General features: G+C 48.4%; 1 protein-coding gene across 2 annotated transcripts in view; it reads right to left on the bottom strand.

Annotated features, from left to right (window-relative positions):
• FAM131B (family with sequence similarity 131 member B) overlaps positions 1-27,887 on the bottom strand; it is a 100,481-nt gene that overhangs the window by 52,008 nt on the left and 20,586 nt on the right. The window contains exons 2-4 of one of the 2 annotated variants that reach the window (XM_078651246.1): positions 18,385-18,420; positions 14,590-14,676; positions 2,171-2,264 (exon numbers count right to left, since the gene is read on the bottom strand). In XM_078651246.1, coding sequence (XP_078507372.1) covers positions 2,171-2,264; positions 14,590-14,676; positions 18,385-18,420 — 217 coding nt within the window. The remainder of the gene's footprint in view (positions 1-2,170; positions 2,265-14,589; positions 14,677-18,384; positions 18,421-27,887) is intronic. The other variant, XM_078651247.1, reaches the window with a different exon arrangement.

Below are 27,887 nucleotides of genomic sequence, written 5' to 3'. Positions count from 1 at the left end.
GACACAGGAGATGGAGGTACATGCAGAGGTCACACAAGAGGTCATTGACAGTGATATAGACACAGGAGATGGAGGTACATGCACAGGTCACACCCAGAGGTCATTGACAATGATATAGACACAGGCGGAGGAGGTACATGCACAGGTCACACAAGAGGTAATTGACAATGAAATAGAAACAGGAAATGGGGGTACATGCACAGGTCACACGGGAGGTCATTGACAATGATATAGACACAGGAGATGGAAGTACATCACAGGTCACACCCAGAGGTCATTGACAATGATATAGACACAGGAGATGGAGATACATGCACAGGTCACACTCAGAGGTCATTGACAATGATATAGACACAGGAGATGGAGGTACATGCACAGGTCACACGAGAGGTCATTGACAATGATATAGACACAGGAGATGGAAGTACATCACAGGTCACACGAGAGGTCATTGACAATGATATAGACATAGAAGATGGAGGTACAAGCACAGGTCACACCCAGAGGTCATTGACGATGATATAGACACAGGAGATGGAAGTACATCACAGGTCACACCCAGAGGTCATTGACAATGAAATAGACACAGGAGATGGAGGTACATGCACAGGTCACACCCAGAGGTCATTGACAATGATATAGACACAGGAGATGGAGGTACATGCACAGGTCACACCCAGAGGTCATTGACAATGATATAGACACAGGAGATGGAGGTACATGCACAGGTCTCACGAGAGGTCATTGACAATGATATACACACAGGAGGAGGAGGCACATGCACAGGTCACACCCAGAGGTCATTGACAATGATATAGACACAGGAGATGGAGGTACATGCACAGGTCACACCCAGAGGTCATTGACAATTATATACATGAGGGAGGAGGAGGTACATGCACAGGTCACACTCAGAGGTAAGTGACAATGATATGGACACAGGAGATGGAGGTACATGCAGAGGTCACACAAGAGGTCATTGACAGTGATATAGACACAGGAGATGGAGGTACATGCACAGGTCACACCCAGAGGTCATTGACAATGATATAGACACAGGCGGAGGAGGCACATGCACAGGTCACACAAGAGGTAATTGACAATGAAATAGAAACAGGAAATGGGGGTACATGCACAGGTCACACGGGAGGTCATTGACAATGATATAGACACAGGAGATGGAAGTACATCACAGGTCACACCCAGAGGTCATTGACAATGATATAGACACAGGAGATGGAGATACATGCACAGGTCACACTCAGAGGTCATTGACAATGATATAGACACAGGAGATGGAGGTACATGCACAGGTCACACGAGAGGTCATTGACAATGATATAGACACAGGAGATGGAAGTACATCACAGGTCACACGAGAGGTCATTGACAATGATATAGACATAGAAGATGGAGGTACATGCACAGGTCACACCCAGAGGTCATTGACGATGATATAGACACAGGAGATGGAAGTACATCACAGGTCACACCCAGAGGTCATTGACAATGAAATAGACACAGGAGATGGAGGTACATGCACAGGTCACACCCAGAGGTCATTGACAATGATATAGACACAGGAGATGGAGGTACATGCACAGGTCACACAAGAGGTCATTGACAATGATATGGACACAGGAGATGGAGGTACAAGCACAGGTCACACAAGAGGTCATTGACAATGATATGGACACAGGAGATGGAGGTACATGCACAGGTCACACGAGAGGTCATTGACAATGATATAGACACAGGAGATGGTGTTGCATGTACAGGTTACACTGAGAGGCAATTTAGGACCCTGGTATCAGGCAGATGTGATTTGCCATCAACAGACTTGGGGCAGGATCTGGTGATGAAGAATAACTGAAAGGAAAGGTGACGGACAAGGGACTTGGTTGGATTGGGGTGTGATGGGGGAGGCGGTGGCCTCCGAACGCTTGGGCTTCACCGAGGGTTTATCGGTAGAAGGAACTCACTAAGAGGGCTCACTCAACGAGGAAGACGTTGAAGGGTATTGGATTCACAGAGGAGGGATTCGATGGTGCAGGACTCAACAAGAAGAGGTTTGAAGGTGGGTCCTCAACAGAAGAATGGGATGGACCGAGCAAAGGCGAGGTGTTAAGGGTGGACTCACCGAAGGCTTGTGGGGTGGCAGCGAACTCACCTTTGACAGAAGACTTGGCAAGGGCGCCAATCCCGTAGGCGTTGGAGTTGCGCTTGAGTTTCGGGAGGATGGAGGTGGTGTCCTCGATGGAGAGCTGGAAAGAGAGAGCAGGGGAAACTGTCACTCGGAATGTTTCACCTCATCAGGAGGTGACAGGACATGATATACCCCACCCAGGAGCTGTGTGAGCCGCCCTGGTCTGAGCCACCTGAGGGGGCGGCCATCGAGAACCTTCAGAAGACGGTCCAAGCCCGAGCAAGTGGAAGGAAGCCAAGCGAGCCAGGGCTCCAGCTTACAACAGCCCCAGGACACTCTCTACCGCTGGGCGGGGCCAACACGGCTCCATCGCCACCACCTCCGGCCACAACTAGCCGAGAGACCTAGGCTCTCACTAGCCTCGTCCTGCATCAGGCGGCCCTTGGCAGGAGTTCATCCCCCTTGCTGTGAAGCCCTCACATGTTTTGCTGATCTGTGCCCTGATTCTGGTCTCAGGAGACCCATGTACCTGCCTCTGCCCACATGTGTGTTTCTGTGTACAGTTTGTTCATGTACAGCACAGTGGAAATTGGAGCCAGGTGCTACAGGTCAGACCTATGATGGAGTGTACAGATGGGCTTTGAGTCAGAGCACATACATGTTACTCATCTGGTGCTGCGGGAAACATCCTTTACAACGCAACCATTACATCGCACTACACTTACAGCGCAGTCATTACATCACAACATCCTTTACAACACATGTCACTACAACACAAGCATTACAACGCATACCATTACAACACATGACACTACATCACATGTCACTTCAATGCAGGCATTGCAACGCATACCATTACAGCGCAGATCCAGTACAACGCATAGTACTCCTACACCAACCAAAACTTACCCTAAGGTTGCACCCACTGGAGTTAGAATAGTCATTTTTACCCCTATACTATCCAATACTTACCTTAAATGCAATGGAATGGTATGCGTTGTAATGGTATGCGTTGTAAAGGTAAAATTTGATGTAATGGAATGAGTTTTAAAGGTAGTTTCTAAAAATGCGATGTAGTGTAATGCGATGTAATGGCATACAATGTAAAGGAATGTGTTGTAAAGGATGTTGCAATGTAAAAACTGTGTTCTAAAGGCATGCGTTGTAAATGTATGCGTAATAACGTCATACATTTGGTGCTGCAGGTCAGACCTATGATGGAGTGTACAGATGGGCTTTGAGTCAGACCACATACATGTTACACATCTGGTGCACCTGAGCTGCCTGTCCTACGTTCACAGCTTCATTGGAGACACATGCCTCTACACTCCAGCTGTGTCGTTTCTACACAAGGCCTGTGGTGCCCAGTGCCCTCCTTACAAGACTGGCTCATTACACCTTCCTTCAAGTAAATGACTCATTCCAAAGCTTGTGAACGCGGCAGAGTCTCATGCAAAGGACTCAGTATAGCTCTGAAATGCTCGAATCTGACATTTTTCCAAAGTATATTTCTGGGTCATTTTGTGAGAGGCTCATTAATAACTTATAAATGCAAACTCCACCAGGCCTGCCAGGGTACCCACAGATGTCTGGGGCGAGAGCTGTGGGGGTCGTCGCACCTGGGGATCAGGATTCCTGGGACCGTCTAAAGCTCTCCACACGTGTCGTTTGGATGAGGGGCGGTCACTGGCACCGGTCAAGGAGGGAGGGACCACACTGGGCTCACATGAAGAGACCTAGCCTTGCTGCCCCAGACCCAGCTCCGCGGCCCGTCACATCATCACAGTCACTATAGCGCCCCGCGCAGTGTTGTCATCAATGACCTCATTCAGATGTTGCACGGATGTTATCAGTGATGTCGTAGAACATGTCATGAGTGATGTAATATGGGAGGACATTAGCAGTGCACAGCAGGAGTATGAGTTATAGTTACTTTATGGTACGAGGGACAGGTTCTGCACCCAACCCCCATGGGCACTCAACCTCCTGTCGGGCACAGCCCTTGGCTGGTGGTTTGGTGCAGAATCTGGCCTGCGAGGTGTGGGGTTGAGCACAGCAGCCACACACAGGCTACACAGGGCTGGCTATGTCATGTAGTAAGATAAAGGCTGTCATGTAAGCGAGGCAGGCCTACTGACTCTGTCAAATGGTCAAAATAACAAAATATAAATAGTGTCTGACCTATTGGCTTTATTAAGTGGGTCCGCACATTACAATTTATTAAAATGACCTTTTGACCTTGTAAAAACGTCACTAATAATTATAATCAAATGTGTATTTAATAAACGTACACATTGCAATGTTTAATAATAGGGATTGTCAGGAAATATTTTCAATTAAGCTTTATTAAAAATAACACATTAACATTTCTTTGAGTTGTTGTTGAACAATTTTCAGACAATAAAGTGCAGCCATAGAACCAACCGCAAGGGGTCCCTGCACTCCAGTCGAAGAGCAAACACTTCCCCCTTGGAGTGCTTTAGACAATTATGGAAGCTCTTCGGGGGTCATGGATTCACCGGCCCAGGAGACTTACTGTGGTTTGTTTTTAATGTTGCTTGGTGGCTGCTGCGCCCCCTGCAGCCCTCTACAATATTAACAAATATGGAAACTAGTTGAGAGTAGCAACAGTCTCTGTAGGACATGTTTGTAGACAACTCATTACAGGACAAGCATGGAGACAGGAAGGTTGGACGGCATATCCTGTTTCTCATGGCAAGCCACTGCAGTCGACTTATACCAGGGATTGTATTTGCAGAAGCTGTTCTCAAGCCTAGGCCAGCAGCTAAGCTGCACAGTGGACCGCCTTCAATTGTGCACAGTAGGGGTAGACCGCAGGTCCTCCCAGGCCAGGCCTTGAGCATCAACGTCTACAGGCAGCCTCTGGCTGTGCACAGCAGAGGGTGGGGTGCAGAGAGTGACCCCTGTCCAGTCTCTGCAACCCATCCTTTGAGGGCATCTAATGTTTACAGTGGGCAGCCTTTGTTTGACGGAGGGCTGAGACTTTAACCTTTGTTTTTTTCAGTGAATTACTTGGGTTTTTGGATCACATTCACCCAACTCCCTCATTGTGTGTACCAACTGACCGCGCGCAGCAGAAGGTTGGATGCAGGGCCAGACTTGAGGAACAGGCCATGCCCAACACCCCATGGGCGGCCAACCCACTGCGGGTGCCGAGCCCATGCAGCGCACAGCCTTCGACCGTGTGCAGCATGGGGTTGGCCACAGGGCCTGGCTTGTGGCCAGCCCGAGCACCCAACCCCCATCTGAGGCCAACCCCCCCATCTGTGGCCAACACCCCATCTGTGGCCAAACCCCCCTTGGGCGACCAATGCCCAATTGCTGGCCAGCACCCCATGGCCGCTTAACCCCCCATTATACCAACCCCTCATTTTTACTTTTTTTCTTATGCAATACATATATATATTTATTTTTTTCAGTTGGTCCTGGGGCATGATATTTTACAATATCAATCCACCCTTATTGGCTGCACTGTATGTTTTTCATAATAATTAAATTAGGCATGTTATCTTTGTTGTAACTTGTATAAAAATGACTTCAGAAACACATCAGAATGATGGCCTTTGGCATAAGGTTTCCCAAAGAACTCATCAGGCCCACGGCCTTATCATCGGCTTGCTTTTATAAGCAACTCAGACCTACTGTATTGAGCATAAACTTTCCAACAAGGTGGACATTGGGTACACTGTAATAACATTACGATTATTAATTGAATGACCAACTCTCAAAAGCATAGAAAATTCCTCCTAAGAGCGCCCAGGAGGGATAATTAGGTTCTAACTGTTCTACCCTCGAGGAGACCACAAGCCCCAGGATCCCTTGCCTACTATGGTATTCTGTGAGATTCCGTGGAACAAAACGCCGGCCCGCTGGCTTTGGCCGCAGTGGAATAGCAAGCCGCCGTTAAGAGCCTATTACCTACAAAAGATGCCTGACACAATGTGTAGGTCAGGCCTACCGGCTTTCTCATAACTTTTCATAATAAACCGATGACACCTATGAAATCTGACATAGCTTTCCCCAATGAGCCAATAAGGCTGTAACCTTTACCATTGGCCTAACACGTCACCGGGCCAAATGACGCGTGCGTCTGCTAGAAACCGTCATGCATACGTTACAAAATTACAACTATGCACAGTTGGCAAAATCATACACAACTCCTCTCAAGATGGCCTAACAGGGATTTTCACATCCCCAGGGATTGTCACAGGTGACGCACACCAAAACCCTGGCCTCCTATCGTAATCTGTGAGATTTCATGTAACAAAATACCGGTCTACAGTCTGCAACCCCGAGTGATATTGAAAGGCCTATTGGCTTTAACAAACGATGTTCACAATAAATAAGCCAAGGATACTGTCATCACGTTGCGTAATAAAGAGATCCGACCAATGGCATCGGGCGTGACTTTTACGAGTGCACCAACCAGGCCTGTGCCCTTCGTCATTGGCTGGAACCTTAACAGACTCAGGTGTTGATTGGATGCTTTCCAAACGACACTCACAGACACACAGCCACACAACCACAAATGCAAACAACATTACAGCTGGCAAAGCAAAATACTAGGGGGCATATTAATCAAAGAATCACAAAGCGCAGCACCCCACCTTGCTGCGCTGCGCGATAGGGAGGGGGTGCGAATGCGCTGTATATAACATTAGATGGCGCATTCCTGTCTTTTCTCTGCACACGCGCACAATGCGGACACGATTGCACCGTGGTGCAAGGGTGCCTCGATTGCAAGTAGGATTGTTTTTGTGCAGGAATGGACACCTGTATGGACAAAAAGAACCCCCTGAGGCGCTTTCCTCTTTCTATGTGGGCTACAGAATGCAGCACATATAGAAAGAGGAAACGATGAGGAGAAAGGAAGATATTCCTCCTCGTTATGCCTCACCTGGGACGGTGTCGCATTATAACGCATTCTCAGGTCTACCAGTAAGGGTAAGTCTGGTTATGCTCTAAAATCCATGGGTGTTGCGTAGGAACACCCACACAACGCCCATGAAACGCCGACCCAGGGCAGAGTGATGCAGCACAGCGACTTGCATTGCGTTACCCCAGATTTATCACGCCACGAGGGCCACGTAAGCTGGCCGTGCACGGCCTGATGGATCTGCCTTAGTAGTTGCGTTGCCTTTGCGCCCCGTTGCGTGGCGCAAGGGTGACGCAACTGCTTGATAAATATCCTCCTAGGTCTCCCATGAGGGCCTACCAGGGACGATCAAAGTGCAAATCTCCTTTCAGCACAGTTTGTCGGAGGGTGTAACCAACGTTAAAATCCTTGCGTCCTGTAGTAAACTCTCAGATTCCACGGAACAAGCGACTCAGATTTTATTCGAATAAGGAACCGCCCTTAAATGCCTATTGACTTTAAATGTCCTTTTCTCTATAAATGAGTCGGATTCGCTGACTTTACTGCACCCTTACATAATAAACAGGTCTGATTATAGCCGCGGTCACTGGAGGCCGCCATCTCCAGCCGCGCCCTCAGAATGAGCGCAAACCTCTCACAGGACACCCAGAGAAGGACAAATAACACAATTATCCAATTATTTAGGAGAAGTTGTTGAGTGGCATTTGGCATGTGTGTGACCGAAAGGTCAACCACAAGAGCTGTACGTGATAAAGAGCCAGACTCAAGGCGCTGCATAAACAAGTGATGTCATCTACAGCTAGGATACGCACTCCGTCTGTGGAAGTGCACAGCTCGTGATCGTGAGGAAATGGGGAATGTTATATGGTGCGGTTGTGCAACCTCTCCGAGTAATGCACCTACCAACCCCATTAGAACCCGTAGTTCTCGTTTGTCAAACCCTCAGCTCAACCCGAGGTAGCTGTGGCTCTGAGCAGCAAGGCTTACACAGAGGAGCAACTGTAAAGTGTTTACACAACACCAAAACAATGTCGGCAAGATACCAAAGAGATCCAACATAAAATTATAACAAGCATATGCAATGCAATCGGTTTCGCCTTTCAGACCTTATTTGTGTTTAGCTATTCAGCACATTAGCCTGGGAGCTGAAACATCTACACATGGAGGGAAAGTGAGCACCAAACTGCGTGACACGCTTGGTATAGGAACACATGGAGATAAATATTGCCTTTCAGCAGAAAATGGTGTAGTCCAAAGCTCTGTTTTTAATATAAAATCAGGGCCTTCAGTGGTCATAACTCTGAAAATACAAGATTTGAAAAAAATATTGTCTACGGGTGCTCGTGGAAGGCAATTTCTATGGACTGGAATATACAGGATCCTAAAGTGATTCTGGTATTTTACTGACCTCTGCTGGTCGTTTGCTATCAAGACAGTTAAATAGAGGCAGTTGAACAGAAAATAAAGTCCCTATGCAGAAGCAGACACGTCCTAGGTCTGATCTTCAGAGCCCACAAAGTAAATACATATATAAGTATATACTAAAGTATATACACGAGGTCTCAAATGCTCGACCTAAAAATAGACAATGGGCCCGATTCACAGAATGAACTTAGGACTCAATCCTAAACTTACTACTATTTTGGCATTCACAGAATGCACTTACTACTTTTGAAATTCACAGAATGAACTTACTACTTTTGGTATTCACAGAATGCACTTACTACTTTTGAAATTCACAGAATGAACTTACTACTTTTGGTATTCACAGAAGTTAGGATTTTGTCTTAAGTTTGTCTTAAGACAAACTTAAGACAGACTTAAGTTAGGATTTTGCCTAAAGTCTGTCTTAAGTCTGTCTTAAGTCTGTCTTAAGTTTGTCTTAAGTCTGTCTTAAGTTTGTCTTAAGACAACCTTAAGACAAAATCCTTACTTCTGTGAATACCAAAAGTAGTAAGTTAATTCTGTGAATACCAAAATAGTAGTAAGTTTAGGATTCAGTCTTAAGTTCATTCTGTGAATCGGGCCCTGTGTTTTTAAGTATCTTTTATCTTTAGACACCACAATGAAAAAGATCAGTGGCACGATGACGTTGGTAGCCAATGGGATACCAGGTTCCCTCCCACCTGATGACCACTTCCTTTGAAGTGTGGCATCTGACTACCCAGGAATGGACCATTCTGCCCACTTCCAATATGAGAGGGCCCCTCTCCCGATGTGTGGAGCTCCGTAGCCCAACCCAGAGGTGCGGCTACCAAGGGGGCTACACGCCCCTGAAAATCAATCTGTTTGGTTTGCCCCTCTCCTTCCCAAGTGCCGGCCTGTCTGCGTGAACAATGGAACAGCCCCTCTCCCAGGTGTAACCATTTGCGTCTCATGTAAAGCTCGCCTTTTGGCCAACACCCGTGTGGCTTCCTGTAGGAGGGAGGTGAGACCTCCTTCCAGAGCAGGCCCCTATCGTATCCTTCCCTGAGAGCTGTTAGCACGTCTCCCCAGGAGGGCAGAAAGCTGTGTCTGCGACAGGACCCCGTGTGCAACCAGTGTGGGCACAGCGACTGAAGGCAGCAAAGTGGCAACTTTGCTTGAGTTGCACACTGCAACTTGTTACATTCATTTTAACCTAAGAATCAAGCCAGGCTTAATGCGACAAGTTGTTTTATACCTTCGATGACGCACTTTGGTCACGCCACTACTGCGTTAGCACAGCTGAAGGGTCAGCGTGTAACTCTGCATTCGCCAATTGGACGGCAACGCTTTTCCACAGTAAAAACAAAAGTTTTGTGTTTTTACTGTTAGAGCATGTTAAAACCGTGTCCTGCCCATGACATATGTTGCACTCGCTAGGCCTGCCACAGGGGTGACTCACACATAGATCCGGGGGAAGTCTGGCTTTGCCAGTGCTTTAAATGGTGACGTCGGGGCCAGCAGCTAAAACTGCTCTTCCAGCCTGCAAATGGCGGGCTGGGGGTCTTGTTCTACACGTGTCCCATCCAGGGTGGCACAACCCCTGCTGCTGTCCCTGGGGGACCCTCTAACTTACATGCCCTGGGGCCCCGGGTACCATTTACTAGAGATTTAAAGGCCCGCGAGCGCAGCCAATTGGGAAGAAGGCAACTCGATATATCAGTTTAAGGGTAAGTGCACCGGCCCTGAGGTTCAGTTAGCGGCCTCGGTCCACTCTCAGAGTCGAAAAACCAGCAGCATCAGTCCAAAATCCTGGGGGTGACCATACAAACAGAGGCCTCTCCTTATAAATCAAAACCTGTCACCAGATGAACCAACATCTGGGCAGAGGCAGAGCCCCTCACTGTAGTGCTCCTGAAAACACTATTTTTGATCACATGAGATCTGGTGACAGCTGTTGCGTCAATTGTCTACGTTACTATAAACGACTCTTTAAAGCTGTGAGAGCCGAGGTCTTTAAACTGTGGGGCGTCCCCCCCGGGGGTACGTGGCTGTATTCTTTATACTTGTCTTTATAATTGTTTGCAAATGAAGATGGCCTGTTTGTTTTTCGTTTCCAGGCTGTATTCATCTACATCAATCTGGTAAAGTGCATAAAATTTATGGTAACTGTGCCTCTTGGCGCCCTGGTGGCAGGCCCAAAGACTTGGCTAAGTGGCTAAAAAGTACAACATTTACAGTAAAAACTTTGTATTTAGCTTTAGACATCTGCACATAAAATAATGCACATACCATAAATGAAAAATGAACTAATCATTGGGAACACTTTCTTTTATGTTGTGAAACCTCGATTGGTTAATGAGATCACTGCAGATGCCTAATTGTGTGAGTCGGGAGTCGAACAATTGACTTCGTGTGGCGCAGTGCGTAATAGTGGCTTGTGGATTTAAAATGCCCTCAAGTCCTAGCCCATAACACAAAGCACAGTGAATAAGCAAGTCCTTATTTAAGAATTGCTCTGTACACAGTATCAGCATGGCTACTGGAATTATACGGTACAAGAGAATTAAATCACGTGGCACGGCTAACTAAATTATTTCAAACACAAGGAGATGGTGGACGGAGCTCTGACACTTTTCAGACACCCCCAGTCACGGTTCTGAGTTGAATCCATCACCGTTCTTTAGCCCACTCTGCCACCCCAGTTCAGACATGGCCATATGCAAATCAGTCTGACCCTGTGCCTCATGGGAACAGTCCAGCCCGAAACTGCCAAGCCATGTCGTCCCTGGACCGGAAACAAACATCCTGGGACCAGTTTCTTGCTAATCACCCCTCATCAGCCAGGCCAGCTTGAATCCAGTGGCAAAGTGAGCAAGGGACCCACGTCTGGGCATACCCTGCCAATTTAGGGCGAACAAAGCGATACCAAAGGGGATGATGGACGGAGTGCTGAAACTTTTCATGGGCTCACCCCCAGTCACTGATCTGGCTTTAATCCATCTTTGTTCTTTAGCTCACTTCGCCACCCCAAGTTCAGACCCAGCCATAGGCAAATCAGTCTTGACCCTGTGCCTCATCGGAGCAGTCCAGCCTGAATACCTCAATGAAAGATTCTCCTTCCGTGTACCCAAAATGAACCTTCGCTCTGCCGACCTCACCCTAGCAGAAACCACGCCCATCTGCAGAACCAGAGCAGGTGGACTAGCCTTCTCAAATGTTGCAGCTAAAGTCTAGAATAAGCTTCCAGTCAACATCAGACGGTCCCCTACTCTGCACACCTTCAGGAAGAGCCTCAAGACCTGGAACGAGCTCCCGGTCAACATCAGACACTCCCCTACTCTGCACACCTTCAGGAAGAGCCTTGAGACCTGGCTCTTTGGCTGAACCGTAGCTGACCCCCCCCCCCCCCCAGTGCCTTCAGATCCTCTCGGTGAGTAGCTTGCGTTAAACCCCCTGATTGATTGAATTGAGGCTTGGCACAGCGAATCCATGCAGGGGGAGTATCGTATTTTGTCACAGGACGGCAAAAAGGATCATGCACTATTACCCACCTGGGGTGGAACTGTATTTAATGAGCCCATTAGTGACTTTGATGTATTGCTTGTTACGAAACCTCAGCCAGTGAACAAGGGCGGGCAAAACCGAAACGCTTCTGGCCTGATGTTTCTAGTGTGCCTTTCTGTGTTTGCTGCATAATAAATGTAAATGTTGCCTGGTGCAGAGTGCGCCTCCATTCGAGGATATATATATTAACAACTTTAGGGTTATCGGTCACATCCAGGGTGCGACCACGAGCATTGCTTGGGGTGCACTAGTAAACTCTCCCGTTGCTTGTAGATAGCGTCCTTCCAAGGCTAGTGTGCTACCGTGTTGATGTAGACAGGAAACTTCTGCACAAGAACAGTCTGAATGCAGGCCAGTGATGAAGAAAACAACCTTCGAACTATAATTTAAGAGTTTTAGGATGGCTTATAGGCTTGTTTTCATTGAAGGAAAAGGAAGATTCTGACATCAAGTTTATGATTACTTATGATATGTGCACATGCGTTATCATTGACTTTTCAATTGTGAAAGAGACACGTTAGAATATAAACCATCCAGTATCAGAAGGCGCATGTTTACGAAGCTCCAGATAGTCATTGTGCCGCTAGAAAAGGAGGGTTAGTGAAGACAGTAACACTTACTTGCATCTTGTTAGGCATCAGTTTTTTGGAAAGTCAGATTCATCTCAAGAACACAGAAAATGGATTACTCAGAGATACTTTTAAAGTTTATCCTGTTCAATATTCAGGTTAGATGAGGGACAGTCACAGCAGCTTACTAGGTGCCTTTTGTTGACTGACGATCCCCGTCCTGACCCGCAGCTGCCAGTGCCCTCAGAGGGACGAGTTTGAGGGATGACAGCCAGCATTGCAGGTTCCTCTCTTATCCCAGTCCCCTTTCCCCCTACTGCTACTGTCCAACAGCCAGCATTGCAGGTTTCTCTCTTATCCCAGTCCCCTTTCCCCCTACTGCTACTGTCCAACAGCCAGCATTGCAGGTTTCTCTCTTATCCCAGTCCCCTTTCCCCCTACTGCTACTGTCCAACAGCCAGCATTGCAGGTTTCTCTCTTATCCCAGTCCCCTTTCCCCCTACTGCTACTGTCCAACAGCCAGCATTGCGGGTTTCTCTCTTATCCCAGTCCCCTTCTGCCTCTGTCCAACATATTCTTACTGTGTGTGGTCTGTTTTGGAAGAGTGCATCACTCCCGTTAGATCCAGCGTACAGGTTTAGTGCTTCCCGACATGAGGTCCTTTGATCGGCTTCTGTGGGGTGGCACCTGAATTTAGTCCCAGCACCAAAGCCTTCAGCATGGCTTCAGGAGTTGAGCCGTCCTGCCTTGTCATCCCGCTCTCCTGGTGTCTTCCAGGAAACTCAACAATCTTTCTTTACATGTGAGTGCTGACAGCTAGGAGCAGGGCACTTTCACTGTGTGTGAGGTATTTGCAGAATCACAGTCCTATAAAAAGGGATGCTTTATATCAATATTCCCTTTTAGAAATAAAACTGATGCTTATAAACCTTTTCATTTTCCCGGTTTGCTGCATTGCTTTCTCGATTATGACCCTTAAATAAGGTATCTAGTGTGGCTGGTGACCTCAAAATGACCAAACTATCTGCGCTTGTTGCACTTTGGACCACAACTAAACTGACCACCCAATATCAGGAATCAGGTTTAATCCAGGGGTGGGCAGAGACATCATCAGGATTTTTCTGTGGACTCGGACAGACCCCTGTCTTGTACAAATCACATGGCCCTAATGCTATCTCCCGTCTCCTTACACTGCCCTAATGCTATCTCATGTCTCCTTACACTGCCCTAATGCTATCTCCCGTCTCCTTACACTGCCCTAATGCTATCTCCCATCTCCTTGCACTGCCAAGTGGTGCAATTGACCCACACTGCCCTCTCCGTACACTGCCCAGTGGTGCAAGTGTCCCACACTGCCCTCTCCGTACACTGCCCAGTGGTGCAATTGCCCCACACTGCCCTATCCGTACACTGCCCAGTGCTGCAAGTGTCCCACACTGCCCTCTCCTTACACTGATGCAAACTGTGATAATCTCACACTGTTCACAAGCACCCTCTCTTTACACTGCCCAATCGTGCAAGCGTCTCACTCTCTTTTCAACACTATCAACTCCTCACACTGCCCAAAGATGCGAGTATTTCACACAGCCCACCGTTGCTAGTGTTGCTTGGATATGAATTTACTTTGAAACAATGAAAAGACAAGAGGCGTTTGGCAAAACAGAAACTAGTTGGTTTCATTAAACGCAGCGGACGGGAGTCGTGTCTGAATACTGTCTCAATGTACAGAGGTTTTGGCCAGCAATCTATACAGTCCTTGACGTACAATAAACTGATTACACATTCTTGTACAGCACGCAAATGCAGGCTTCGTCATGAACCATAAATTCAACCCTCTGATAAGGGGGACACAGGGGGCTCTCGACTTTATGGAGCACTAGTATGGCCAGTGTATGTGTATCCAGATGTTGAGCAATGCGTGTAGTGTGCATGCTGTGTTCTGATTGGCTGAGTGTTCCCAACTACATGTGGCATCTGACTTTGTGATATTTTGGGATCGTGCGCACCTTTGGCCAAACGTGTTTTAATGGGGCCAATCTCCTCGGACTTGTTGTTATGCAGCTTCCTATCTGTGGGGCCGATCGGGATTTCCCCTGTAATGATACGAGTTCGTTATTACCTGTACATATAACATAACAGTCATTGATATCACATTTACAGATATTAACATAATTATGCGTACATTTGTACATGGCTCACATCGACATCATATTTACTAGTATTGACATTGTTACGTGTACATACATTATGGCGTACAGTGACATTGCATTCACCTATATTAACACCAGCTCCTCACACTGCCCGAAGGAGTGTCTCACACTGCCCACCGCTGCCATCTCCTCGCAGTGCCCAGAGGTGTGATCGTCTCACACTGCCAGAGGTGTGTGCATCTCACACTGCCCAGAGGTGCAAGTGTATCACACTGCCCGAAGGTGCGAGTGTCTCACATGCCCAGAGGTGCAAGCGTCTCACACTGTCCAGAGATGCGAGTGTCTCACACTGCCCAGAGGTGTGATCGTCTCACACTGCCAGAGGTGTGTGCATCTCAAACTGCCCAGAGGTGCAAGTGTATCACACTGCCCGAAGGTGCGAGTGTCTCACATGCCCAGAGGTGCAAGCGTCTCACACTGTCCAGAGATGCGAGTGTCTCACACTGCCCAGAGGTGTGTGTGTCTCACACTGCCAGAGGTCTATGTGTCTCACACCGCCCAGAGGTGTGAGTGTCTCACATGCCCAGAGGTACAAGCGTCTCACACTGCCCAGAGATGTGAGTGTCTCACACTGCCAGAGGTGTGTGTGTCTCACACTGCCCAGAGGTGTGTGTGTCTCACACTTCCCAGAGGTGTGTGTGTCTCACACTGCCCAGAGGTGTGTGTCTCAAACTTTCCAGAGGTGTGTGTGTCTCACACTTCCCACCACTGCCCCCTCCCTACACTGCCCGAAGGTGTGTCTCACACTGCCCGAAGGTGTGTCTCACACTGCCCGAAGGTGTGTCTCACACTGGCCACCGCTGCAACCTCCTCACACTGCCCGAAGGTGTGTCTCACACTGGCCACCGCTGCAACCTCCTCACACTGCCCGAAGGTGTGTCTCACACTGGCCACCGCTGCAACCTCCTCACACTGCCCGAAGGTGTGCCTCACACTGCCCACCGCTGCAACCTCCTCACACTGCCTGAAGGTGTGCCTTACACTGCCCACCGCTGCCACCTCCTCACACTGCCTGAAGGTGTGCCTCACACTGCCCACCGCTGCCACCTCCTCACACTGCCCGAAGGTGTGTCTCACACTGGCCACCGCTGCCATCTCCTCACACTGCCCAGAGGTACGAGTGTCTCACACTGTCCGAAGGTGCGAATGTCTCACACTGCCCAGAGGTGCGAGTGTCTCACACTGCCCAGAGGTGCGAGTGTCTCACACTGCCCAGAGGTGCGAGTGTCTCACACTGCCCAGAGGTGCGAGTGTCTCACACTGCTCAGGGATGCGAGCGTCTCACACTGCCCAGAGGTGCGAGTGTCTCACACTGCCCAGAGGTGCGAGTGTCTCACACTGCTCAGGGATGCGAGTGTCTCACACTGCCCGAAGGTGCGAGTGTCTCACACTGCCCAGAGGTGTGAGCATCTCACCCTGCCTGAAGGTGCGAGTGTCTCACACTGCCCAGAGGTGCGAGTGTCTCACCCTGCCCAGAGGTGCGAGTGTCTCACACTGCCCAGGGGTGCGAGTGTCTCCCATTGCCCAGAGGTGAGAGTGTCTCACACTGCCCAGAGGTGTGTGTGTCTCACACCGCTCACTGGCACCGCTGCCAGCTTCTCGCGCCGACCTCCTGTGTGCACATAATTAACCCTGGGCAAAGCACTACGCTACGCCTGCATAGTTTGCGAAGTTTCCACGACTTTGCACTAAGTGAACTCCACGTAGCACAGTGCAAACACGCGTAGCATAGCGCAGTGTAGTGCAGTGGTCATTGTTTGATTGCTCGCGGTCCTCAACGTCAAGTTGGCGACTGCGAGAAAGCAAAATGACATCCCAGCGAGACTTTTTCCTCGCTCGTGATCAGCAACATCAAGTTGCCAATCGCGAGCGTGGAAAATAAACCTCCCGCCTAGATTCTCAACGCGGGGAGGTCAGGTTTCTCATTGCTAGCGGTTGCGTATGCTCGCGATCGCTCGCGAGGAGAAACTACCAGTCTGCGTTGAGAAAGCTGCCGCTTGAGTAAAAATCCACTCGAACGGCAGAAAACTACAGCTCGCACTGTGCAAGATGCCATTTTCAATGATTGCACAGTGCCGGATGCTTGTCCGCACTGTGCAATCATTGAAAACGCATCTTGCACAGTGCGAACAGGCTACTACGCAGTTCGCATAGTGCTACGCGTAGCTCGCTTAGTGCAAAGTGCACTTCGCGTAGCTATGCGTAGCGCTACTTCGCGAACTACGCCCAGGGTTACACATAATGTGCTCTGATCTCTGCTCATTCAGTGCGTGGCCGCTGAGCTGAGACTGCACATGGAGGGATTACGGTTTTATCGGTGTATCAAGAAGAAGGGAGTGTGAAGTGTGGTTTGTGGGGGTGCCAGGGGCGTGGCACGTGCTCCGGGTCTTCCCCCATGACGTTCTTCCAGTGCGACCGGAATATTGAATTCCTAATATCGACCAACCACAGTGTCGGCCGACCGCTGTCTGCCCTGTCCAGTGCTTAATTTGAGACGGTGGTTAATATTTTACAAATTAAGCACTGTCCATGCATTGTCGAGGTGAGTCTCGGGGGAGTCAGGAGCGGTTCAGGTGCAAGTAGGGATGTCCAACGGGGTCCATCCTCTGGGGTTGGCCCTGCTCTAGGCCGAGATTCATAACCTGGGATCTTCTGAGACATTGTACAATGCGTGAGCCCCCCTTAGGAGAGATCTGTCCAGGTTAGCGCTAGGAGGAGCATCAAAGCGCTTCACTGCTCAGGATGGCGCAGTGAAGTTTGCAGGTTTGAATCCCTGCAGGGCGGGCCCAGCCTTCCATCCTTCGGCGGTCAGTAAATTCAGTAAGACTGAGTTGGGTAAAAGTAAACCTGGAAAACACTTTGGGCCCGATTCACAGAACAAACTTAAGACAAAATCCTAAACTTACTACTTTTGGTAGTCACAGAAGGTATTTAGTAGTAGTGTAGTTAGGATTTTTTCTTAAGTTTAACTTAAGACAAACTTAAGACAAACTTAAGACAAACTTAAGACAGACATAAGACAAACTTAGGACAGACCTAAGACAGACTTAAGACAGACTTAAGACAGACTTAAGACAGACTTAAGACAAACTTATGACAGACTTAAGTTAGGATTTTTTCTTAAGTTTGACTTGAGACAAACTTAATACAAACTTAAGACAGACTTAAGACAGACTTAAGACAAACTTAAGACAGACTTAAGACAGACCTAAGACAAAATAAAGACATACTTAAGACAGACTTAAAACAGACTTAAGACAGGCTTAAGACAAACTTAAGACAAACTTAAGACAGACTTAAGACAGACTTAAGACAACTTTAAGACAGACTTAAGTTAGGATTTTGTCCTAAGTCTGTCTTAAGTCTTTCTTAAGTTTTTAAGTCTGTCTAAAGTCTGCCTTAAGTTTGTCTTAAGTCAAACTTAAGTCATATTTAAGACAAAATCCTAACTTTACTACTAATAAATGCCTTCTGTGAATACCAAAAGTAGTAAATGTAGGATTTTATCTTAAGTTAGTTCTGTGAATCGGCCCCTTAGAAACGTCAGAGAGCTCTTTGAAGCGCTATAAAAGACTCCTTGTTTCTACTCACATTGATTCCCTCCCAGGAGAAGTCAGTCCGGGTTTGCTGTAGGAGAAAAGACAAAGCAGAGTTAAAAGCTGGATAATGAATACAGGTCACTCATATTGGGTGCTATGGCATGGGGATCACGAGCTCAGACGTTCATCCTTCAGAGGTCGGTAAATTGAGAACCATACATTGTGTAATTGTAACACCTGCTATTTAAATCAGTTAAAAACTACAGAACTGAGGTATGAAGAGCCGGATACAAACTATTATTAGAAGTAGAAACAGAGGACGGACTAGTTACAGAAGGAGAAACCGGCGGCAGAGGAAGGAGAAGAGGTGGGGGAGTAACATGAGGGGGAAGTGGAAGAGGGCGAGGGACGTACACGAGTAGAGCTTAATGTGAGCCGGTGTCAACATAAAAAGGAGGGAGTGAAGATGCAAAAACAGAGACAGAGAGAGAAAGCAGGGACCTGCCAGAGTGAGCTAAAGAGGCAGGGAGTGGATGGTAAAGGGTTATAGGGCAGGGAGTGTACGGTGAAGGGTTATAGGGCAGGGAGTGTCCGGTGAAGGGTTAAGGGTCAAGGAGTGTCTGGTGAAGGGTTAAAGGGGCAGGGAGTGTCTGGTGAAGGGCTAAGGGGCAGAGAGTGTCTGGTGAAGGGTTAAGGGGCAGGGAGGGTACGGTGAAGGGTTATAGGGCAGGGAGTGTCCGGTGAAGGGTTAAGGGTCAAGGAGTGTCTGGTGAAGGGTTAAAGGGGCAGGGAGTGTCTGGTGAAGGGCTAAGGGGCAGAGAGTGTCTGGTGAAGGGTTAAAGGGGCAGGGAGTGTCTGGTGAAGGGCTAAGGGGCAGAGAGTGTCTGGTGAAGGGCTAAGGGGCAGAGAGTGTCTGGTGAAGGGTTAAGGGGCAGGGAGGGTACGGTGAAGGGTTATAGGGCAGGGAGTGTCCGGTGAAGGGTTGTGGTGCAGGGAGTGTCCGGTGAAGGGCTATATGGCAGGGAGTGTCCGGTGAAGGGTTAAGGGTCAAGGATTGTCTGGTGAAGGGTTAAAGGTCAGGAGGTGTCTGGTGAAGGGTTCAGGGGCAGGGAGTGCATGGTGAAGGGTTAAGGGGCAGGGAGTATCTGGTAAAGGGCTGAGGGGCAGGGAGTGCACGGTGAAGGGTTAAGGGGCAGGGAGTGTCTGGTGAAGGGTTAAGGGGCAGGGAGTGTACGTTGAAGGGTTATAGGGCAGGGAGTGTCTGGTGAAGGATTAAAGGGCAGGGAGTGTACGTTGAAGGGTTATAGGGCAGGGAATGTCTGGTGAAGGGTTAAGGGGCAGGGAGTGCCTGGTGAAGGGTTAAGAGCCAGGGAGTGTCTGGTGAAGGGTTAATGGGCAGGGAGTGTACGGTGAAAGGTTAAGGGTCAAGGAGTGTCTGGTGAAGGGTTAAAGGTCAGGAGGTGTATGGTGAAGTGTTAAGGGGCAGGGAGTGTCCAGTGAAGGGTTAAGGGGCAGGGAGTGTCTGGTGAAGGGTTAAGGTGCAGGGAGTGTCCAGTGAAGGGTTAAAGGGCAGGGAGTGTCCGGTGAAGGGTTAAGGTGCAGGGAGTGTACGGTGAAGGGTTAAAGGGCAGGGAGTGTCCGGTGAAGTGTTAAGGGGCAGGGAGTGTCCGGTGAAGGGTTGTGGTGCAGGGAGTGTCCGGTGAAGGGTTATAGGGCAGGGAGTGTCCGGTGAAGGGTTAAGGGTCAAGGAGTGTCTGGTGGAGGGTTAAAGGTCAGGAGGTGTCTGGTGAAGGGTTATAGGGCAGGGAGTGTCTGGTGAAGGGTTTAGGTGCAGGGAGTGTCTGTGAAGGGTTAAAGGGCAGGGAGTGTCTGGTGAAGGGTTAAGGTGCAGGGAGTGTCTAGTAAAGGGTTAAGAGGCAGGGAGTGTCTGGTGAAGGGGTAAGGGGCAGGAAGTATCTGGTGAAGGGTTAAAGTGCAGGTGTCTGGTGAAGGGTTAAGGGGGCAGGGAGTGTCTGATGAAGGGTTAGGGGGCTGGAAGTGCCTGGTGAAGGTTTAAGGGGCAGGGAGTATCCAGTGAAGGGTTAAGGGGCAGGGAGTGTCCAGTGAAGTGTTAAGGGGCAGGGAGTGTCCGGTGAAGGGTTAAGGGGCAGGAAGTGCCCGATGAAGGGTTAAGGGGCAGGGAGTGTCCGGTGAGGGTTTAAGGGTCAGGAAGTGCCCGGTGAAGGGTTAAGGGGCAGGGAGTGTCCAGTGAAAGGTTTAGGGGCAGAGAGTGTCTCGTGAAGGGTCAAGGTGCAGTGAGTGTCCAGTGAAGGGCTAAGGGGCAGGGAGTGTCTGGTGAAGGGTTAGGGGGCAAGGAGTGTCTGGTGAAGGGTTAAGGTGCAGGGAGTGTCCAATGAAGGGTTAAGTGGGAGGGAGTGTATGGTGAAGGGTTAAAGGGCAGGGAGTGTCTGGTAAAGAGTTAAGGGGCAGGGAGTGTCCAGTGAAGGGGTAAGATGCAGGTAGTGTCCGGTAAAGTATGAAGGTGCAGGGAGTGTCCAGTGAGAGGTTAAGGGGCAGGGAGTGTCCGATGAAGGGTTAAGGGGCATGGAGTGTCCAGTGAAGAGTTAAGGTGCTGTGAGTGTCCAGTGAAAGGTTAAGGGGCAAGGAGTGTCCGGTGAAGGGTTAAGGGGCAGGAAGTGTCCGATGAAGGGTTAAGTGGCAGGAAGTGTCCTGTGAATGGTTAAGGTGCAGGGAGTGTCTGGTGAAGGGTTAAGGGGCAGGGAGTGTCAGGTGAAGGGTTAAGGGGCAGGGAGTGTCCGGTGAAGGGTTAAGGGCAAGGAAGTGTCCGGTGAAGGGATAAGGGCCAGAAAGTGTCTGATGAAGGGTTCAGAGGCAGGGAATGTCCGGTGAATGGTTAAGGGGCAGGGAGTGTCCGGTGAATGGTTAAGGTGCAGGGAGTGTCCGGTGAATGGTTAAGGTGCAGGGAGTGTCCGGTGAAGGATTAAGGGGCCTGGGGTGTCCGGTGAAGGGTTAAGGGGGCAGGGAGTGTCCGGTGAAGGGTTAAGGATCAGGGAGTGTCTGGTGAAGGGTTTGGGGGCAGGGAGTGTCTGGTGAAGGGTTAGGGGGCAGGGAGTGTCCGGTGAAGGGTTAAAGTGCTGGGAATGTCCGGTGAATGGTTAAGGTGCAGGGAGTGTACGGTGAAGGGGTAAGGGGCAGGGAGTGTCCGGTGAAGGGTTAAGGCGCAGGGAGTGTTTGGTGAAAGGTTAAGGTGCAGGGAGTGCCTGGTGAAGGATTAAAGGGCAGGGAGTGTCCGGTGAAGGATTAAAGGGCAGGGAGTGTCCGGTGAAGGATTAAAGGGCAGGGAGTGACCGGTGAAGGGTTAAGGGGCCGGGAATGTCCAGTGAATGGTTAAGGTGCAGGGAATGTCCGGTGAATGGTTAAGGTGCAGGAAGTGTCCGGTTAAGGATTAAGGGGCAGGGAGTGTCCAGTGAAGGGTTAAGGGGGCAGGGAGTGTCCGGTGAAGGGTTAAGGATCAGGGAATGTCTGGTGGAGGGTTAGGGGGCAGGGAGTGTCCGGTGAATGGTTAAGGTGCAGGGAGTGCCCGGTGAAGTGTTAAAGTGCAGGGAGTGTCTGGTGAAGGGTTAAGGGGCCTCCGGTGAAGGGTTTAGGTGCAGGGAGTGTCTGATGATGGGTTAAGGTGCAGGGAGTGCCTGGTGAAGGATTAAAGGGCAGGGAGTGTCCGGTGAAGGATTAAAGTGCAGGGAGTGTCCGGTGAAGGGTTTAGGTGCAGGGAGTGTCTGGTGAAGGGTTAAGGTGCTGGGAGTATCTGGTGAAGGGTTAAGGGGCCTCCGGTGAAGGGTTTAGGTGCAGGGAGTGTCCGGTGAAGGATTAAAGTGCAGGGAGTGTCCGGTGAAGGGTTAAGGGGCAGGGAGTATCCGGTGAAGGGTTTAGGTGCAGGGAGTATCTTATGAAGGGATAAGGTGCAGGGAGTATCTGGTGAAGGGTTAAGGGGCCTTCGGTGAAGGGTTTAGGTGCAGGGAGTGTCTGATGAAGGGTTAAGGTGCAGGGAGTGTTCAGTGAAGGGTTAAGATGTGGAAAAGTAAATTTTGCCATGTTCTGTGTCCCTACGCGTCCTCCATCATATGTTATCTGTGCATGATTAATATGCATATGTATTTCCCATGTTCGATTAATGACGCAATTACAGTTGTGTCCACCTCTAGTATGTCAGTTTCCAGTTCTCGTGAATACTACGAATATCAGGCTTATGTAAAGCTACGTTGCCACGTTTCTCAGTGTGCACGTTATTCCATTGTAAAGTCCCCGTTTCTAGGCCTCAAAAGGGCCTGGACACCAGATTCAGCTCCTGTCTCCTGAAGCCTCGCTGAGGAGCGATACAGCCCCCACCTGTATCCTCGACCCTTCACTTACTTCCTGCCTCGCAGTGCCCGGCTCAGCCTGGCTCTGCCTCTGAGTCTGCCAAGAGTATGTTATGATTCCAGTTATCAGTTCAGCCCTCCTTCTCTGCATTCCTAAGCTACTGAACTGCATCAATAGTTCCCGTCATTGTCCAGCCTTTACGTCTCCATGTTGGAGAAATACTGTATTAATGCTCATTTAATATTCTTCATCACGCACTACATGTAGAATAATGCTTGCTCCAGTCTTAGAGTCTGTTCGCCTTTACCCCGATAACTTTTAGATTCTATCAACATGTTCTCTAAACATCAGATACTGGATACTGTTTAGGTACATGTCGCCCTGACTCTCCAGACTTCAGTCTCTGCTCCTAGCACAGAGTTCGTAGCCCCAGCTTCTCCTAGTAACACGTCATTGCCAGTTTGCGCGCACCATTAGGTCAGAGGTCCCGGCTCCTTAGGTAGCCCCCTCCATGTTTCCGCCCCATTCATGACATATTCTGTTACGTTTGCATCACATGTCTATGTAGACGCCCTGTTACACCTACTTTCACCCTTATCTTTCGCGACTGCTACGCGTCACACCCTTTGCTCCACCCACTGCTCCGCCTATCGTATGTATTGTAATGCAACTGTTTTAGTATATATGATCGTGTATTGTTATTAAATGTGAGCACGCCAATTCCGATCCTGCCCCCGGCAGCGCTGCCATCCTATTCCTGTGCAGGTTGTCCTGTTCCTGTCCTTATGCTGTATTAAACCTGCAAAACTCCTACTACCTCGAATCTTGACTCTTATTTATTGAGCTATCTGTTATTCATTTATTCATTGAAAAATAGAGGTATTATTTATTTATTTACCACATAATGGCGCCCGAACAGGGACTTGCCCTTTCCCCACGCGTCGGTGAAGCCACGCCGGCCCCCTGACCCTCTGCAGTCGTGACGGAACTCTTCTGCGCACCGGCAGATATTTCTGCTTTAAGTATCCCTCAGGCCCACGGAGGAGACGGAGGAGGCGGTCCAGCATCCAGACGAGACGGTGGAGGAACGCGGCGAGTCCCGACCAGAGCCCAAGCCGAGAGTCCAAGGTCCGAGGTATCCGGAGGCCCATCCGTAACAGAAGTCCGAAGTTCGTCCGTCCGGCGTCGAAGCAGTCCCGTCCAGTCTGAGGCCTTCCGTTCTTACTGCCCGGTGAGTACCATTACTGGGGTAGTATCTAGACAGGGTCAATCTAATTGACTCTGGTCCGTGGGTTGGTGGTACACAGACCCACAAACGAAGTGTCCACTCCGGTGGATACGGGTCCTGACGTGTCTCTGTATGAGACCGGTAAGTTTCGTACTGTTTCAGCAGTGCATCTAGTTTCTGTTCTAGTCAGTTCTGTTCTCGAGAAAATTCATGTATTCTGTTTTCCGTATTCCAGGTGGTATTCTGTTCGAACTGTTATTCATAATGTTCTTCATGTATTTTAATGTCGTGGTATGAGTGCGAAGTGATTCTCGTGTTTATTGTGTATCGTATTGTGTCCAGATTATAGTTCAGTCATGCCACTCTTTTCAAAACTGCGTCAGTTAAAAACCAGAAAAGGTCTGCTAGAAGCAGCAGTTCCTGTCCCGCCTAGGGACAATCCAGGTCATTTCATGTACCAGAAGCATGGCATAAGCGCCATACTATATCTAGATTTATGGGTAGAGTATACCAAACAGTTAGAAGAAAAGTATAGATGGCCCGTATCGGGTACATGGGATGCCGAGTGCATCATGAGAGTAGAAGAAGCATTATGGAAAAAGAAAGCCAGACAGTCACAGAAAGATGCCATCGAGTTATGGCGCAAAGAATCTCATAAAAGAACCGAAAAAGAAATCAGAAAGTCAGAATTAAGTAGAGAATCCTTGGAACGAGCCCAAGAAAGGGAATTAATCGAGATTGGTGAACGAGTTAAAACCGAACAGTCAGACAGACAGAGGCATGCTCTTATTAAGGGTATGTATCCTCTTCTTGCCGAGGGCTTGCCAAAAGCGACCCCGGAGGCATCCAGTAATTTCCCGCCACCATTAGTTCCGACCAAGCTACGTCACAAACCGACCGCAGCTGATATTTTCATCTCGTCCTATTTGGACGACACAGTCCCAGAATATGCAAATCCTGTTACTACTCCGCCAGTCCCTGTAAATCAGGCACTTCCCGCTCCTCCAGACACCGGAGTACCTGTTACGGTACCCCCGGTCCAGCCCGCCATACAAGTCCAGCCTACATTTCCATTTCCCACTCTACCAGGACGAAGAGCATCAGTAGACGACTCTAGTTTAGGGGCCGCAGGGGGAGGTCCTCCTCAAACCCCGCCGCCACACAAGCGTTTAACGTTAGCCGAATTACATGCACAAGCGTCACAGCGTACGCCCAGGTATCAGTCTGTTGCAGAAATAAGAAAAGCCCTTACCGAATGTGGCTATGATCCAGTCCCAGGCGAGGATAGTATGGTTTTATATTCATTACGCGTGAGAAAAGTGACCGAGTATCTAGTTACCCTACCAGACATGAAAGAAGATCTAGACAGAATATATCGTTTCATCCGTACAGGGAATGATCCAGAAAGTATTAGTGACGTCATGTGCCAAAGAAAAGTTGAAGTCCAGCTCATGATATTAAAATTTCTGATTAATTGTCTAATAAGGGAACAAGATTATCCGACCAAAGATCGAGCCGAAATGAAAATCCTGACAAGGTGGAGTGATAATATAGCCGAGGGTAAGCACAAGACTATCAGTAGTATAGAGAGTATGTACAAGAAAATCCGTAAAGAAATAATAAGGGTACACGAACAACGTAAAGAAGCACAAGTAAGCGAGAAAGAAAATGACTCTTCTACAGAAGAGGTAGAGGACGAGAATCCCGACAGAATAGCGTATGTAGGAAAATCTAGATTTCCAGATCGCCATTTGCGCCTAGAACACAAGTCAATTTTTCATCATCCAGCACCAGAACAAGGTTCTCTGGAACAAGTATTTCAAGCTACCGATCACATTCTGAAATCACGAATCGGTTATAGTGAGTTAAGTACCATGCATGAACAAGAACTAGTCCGATCAGCAGTCCGATGGATTACTGATTCTACCACTTTTCCAGACGAAATAGTGGCACAAATGTTTCTGAAATTGCCCCCAGCCGAGCAGCGACTGGTGGGTATGTATATGATCCAGTACCTCATTACATTGTATGAGGGTCAACATTCTGATCCAGGTCCGTTACACGATGTCCTGAACGAGTTACTCCAGTATAGATGGAAAGGTTTAGGTACCGATTTAATTAGTGTCATTCTAGAACAGCGCCACAAATATAGTATGTTTTTGAACCCGCATTTTGTTCATGTCTCACCCCCAGAAAGTAAACCCTTTTACATAGACAGACAGAATCCGTTACGAGAAGTGCATCCAGTTAAGACAGAGGGTGGTGAAATGCAACGAGTGTTTGTTTACACCCCGATTACAAAGATGGAACTCTTAGAGATGAAAAAGTTAATTCCCTGTCATGATAAAGATCCAGCAGGGTTCCACCGAGAATTAAAAGACATGCTCCGTATGGGAGAATACACGTATCCAGATATTATTAAAATGTTAAAAGTCCTGTTGCCCGCAGGGGTATATGAGAAACTCAAGGAAAAAGAATGGGAGGTGGGAGAGAAAAAGATCGATTGGGCAGTTCTAGAAGCTGAAGACAAGGCACGAGTACCAGGTACCGGTCTTGGAGATAAATGTAAAGAATTACCAGAACTGTTAATACAAGTTTTGCCTAGGTTATTGACAACTAGAAAAGAAGACTGGGATGCAATCTCAGCCTGTAAACAGAAACAAGACGAAGATATTAGTGATTATTATTCCAGATTTGAGAAATGTTTTACCATAAACAGTGGCCTCAAGACAAGTAGCGAGTCGTACCCTCATCTTTTTGTTACTAAACTAGTCGAGAATTCAAGTCCACAAATTAAAAACCGAGTTTTGAAAGTCGAAAGTACCTGGCAAGCTAATACCCCGTCCCAGATGTTACAGATGCTTCAATATCACCAGAATAGAATCAGAGAAGAACAAGAACATGAGAGAAAACGTATGAAAGACACGAAAATGAAAGTACTAGTTGCACAATCTGTTCCTCAAGACAGTCAGAAAAGGGGTCCGAATCAAGCCAGTCATCCTGCAGCTCCCGTTAAAGGAAACTGCAATTATTGTAAACAGCCAGGTCATTTTATAAACGAGTGTGCAGTTCTGAAACACAACATAGCTACCGGTAAGACTAAAGAAAGACCACGTCCGCCGAGACAAGAACAAGTTACACAGACTTCTCAGCCACAGAATGCACCACAGACAGTTACTGTACCGCAGCCTATTGCTGCAACACAGCATGTTACACAGCAGATGTACCAGTATGCACAGTCTGAGTATCCAGAGTATCAGCCATATTCATGAAACAGCCTAGAGAGGGAGGTAGGCTTGCCTCTCATCGAGATACCTGTAGATCAAGAAGGTCCCTATGTTCATAGTCAAGTATTAGGGAAAGACAGAAAGTTTTTGATTGATACAGGGGCAAGTAGGACCACTATAAGTCACGCCGAAGTTCCAGGGGCTCCGCTCTCAGGCTCAAGAAATGTTTCCCTTGGATTTTCAGGAAAACCTATTGTAAATGAAATTTCAAAGCCAGTTACTCTAGAAGTAGGTCCATTGTCCCGCACTACTGACCTGTTACTTACTAAGTCATGTCCAGAAAATCTATTAGGCATTAAAACACTGAAAGAATTAGGTGCAGTTATATGCTGTTCCCCAGAGGGAATACGATTGTTCCTACGTGACTTCAAGGGTCACTATGTATTACGAGATTTTGATCCCAGATTGTCTAATGTTCCGCAGCATCTATGGGCGCAAGGTCCAACTGATGTTGGCTTTATGCAAATCACACCCCATCGTGTGACTCTCAAGCCAGGTGTAGTCCTGCCACGAATCAGACAGTACAGATTGCCACCTGAGGCTGTAGCAGCCTTATCCAAAATCATTGATGAGCTCATCGCGCAAGGAGTGGTTGTAGAAACTGACTCCAATGTATGTAATTCTCCGATCATTCCTGTTATGAAACGTACTGATCCAAATGCACCTCCAGTATATCGTTTA

The sequence above is a fragment of the Lissotriton helveticus genome, chromosome 7 (assembly GCF_964261635.1).
Source record: "Lissotriton helveticus chromosome 7, aLisHel1.1, whole genome shotgun sequence".
Lineage (NCBI taxonomy): Eukaryota > Metazoa > Chordata > Amphibia > Caudata > Salamandridae > Lissotriton > Lissotriton helveticus.
The sequence above is the reverse complement of the archived record's forward strand: the minus strand, read 5'-3'. Positions and strand labels throughout refer to the sequence as shown.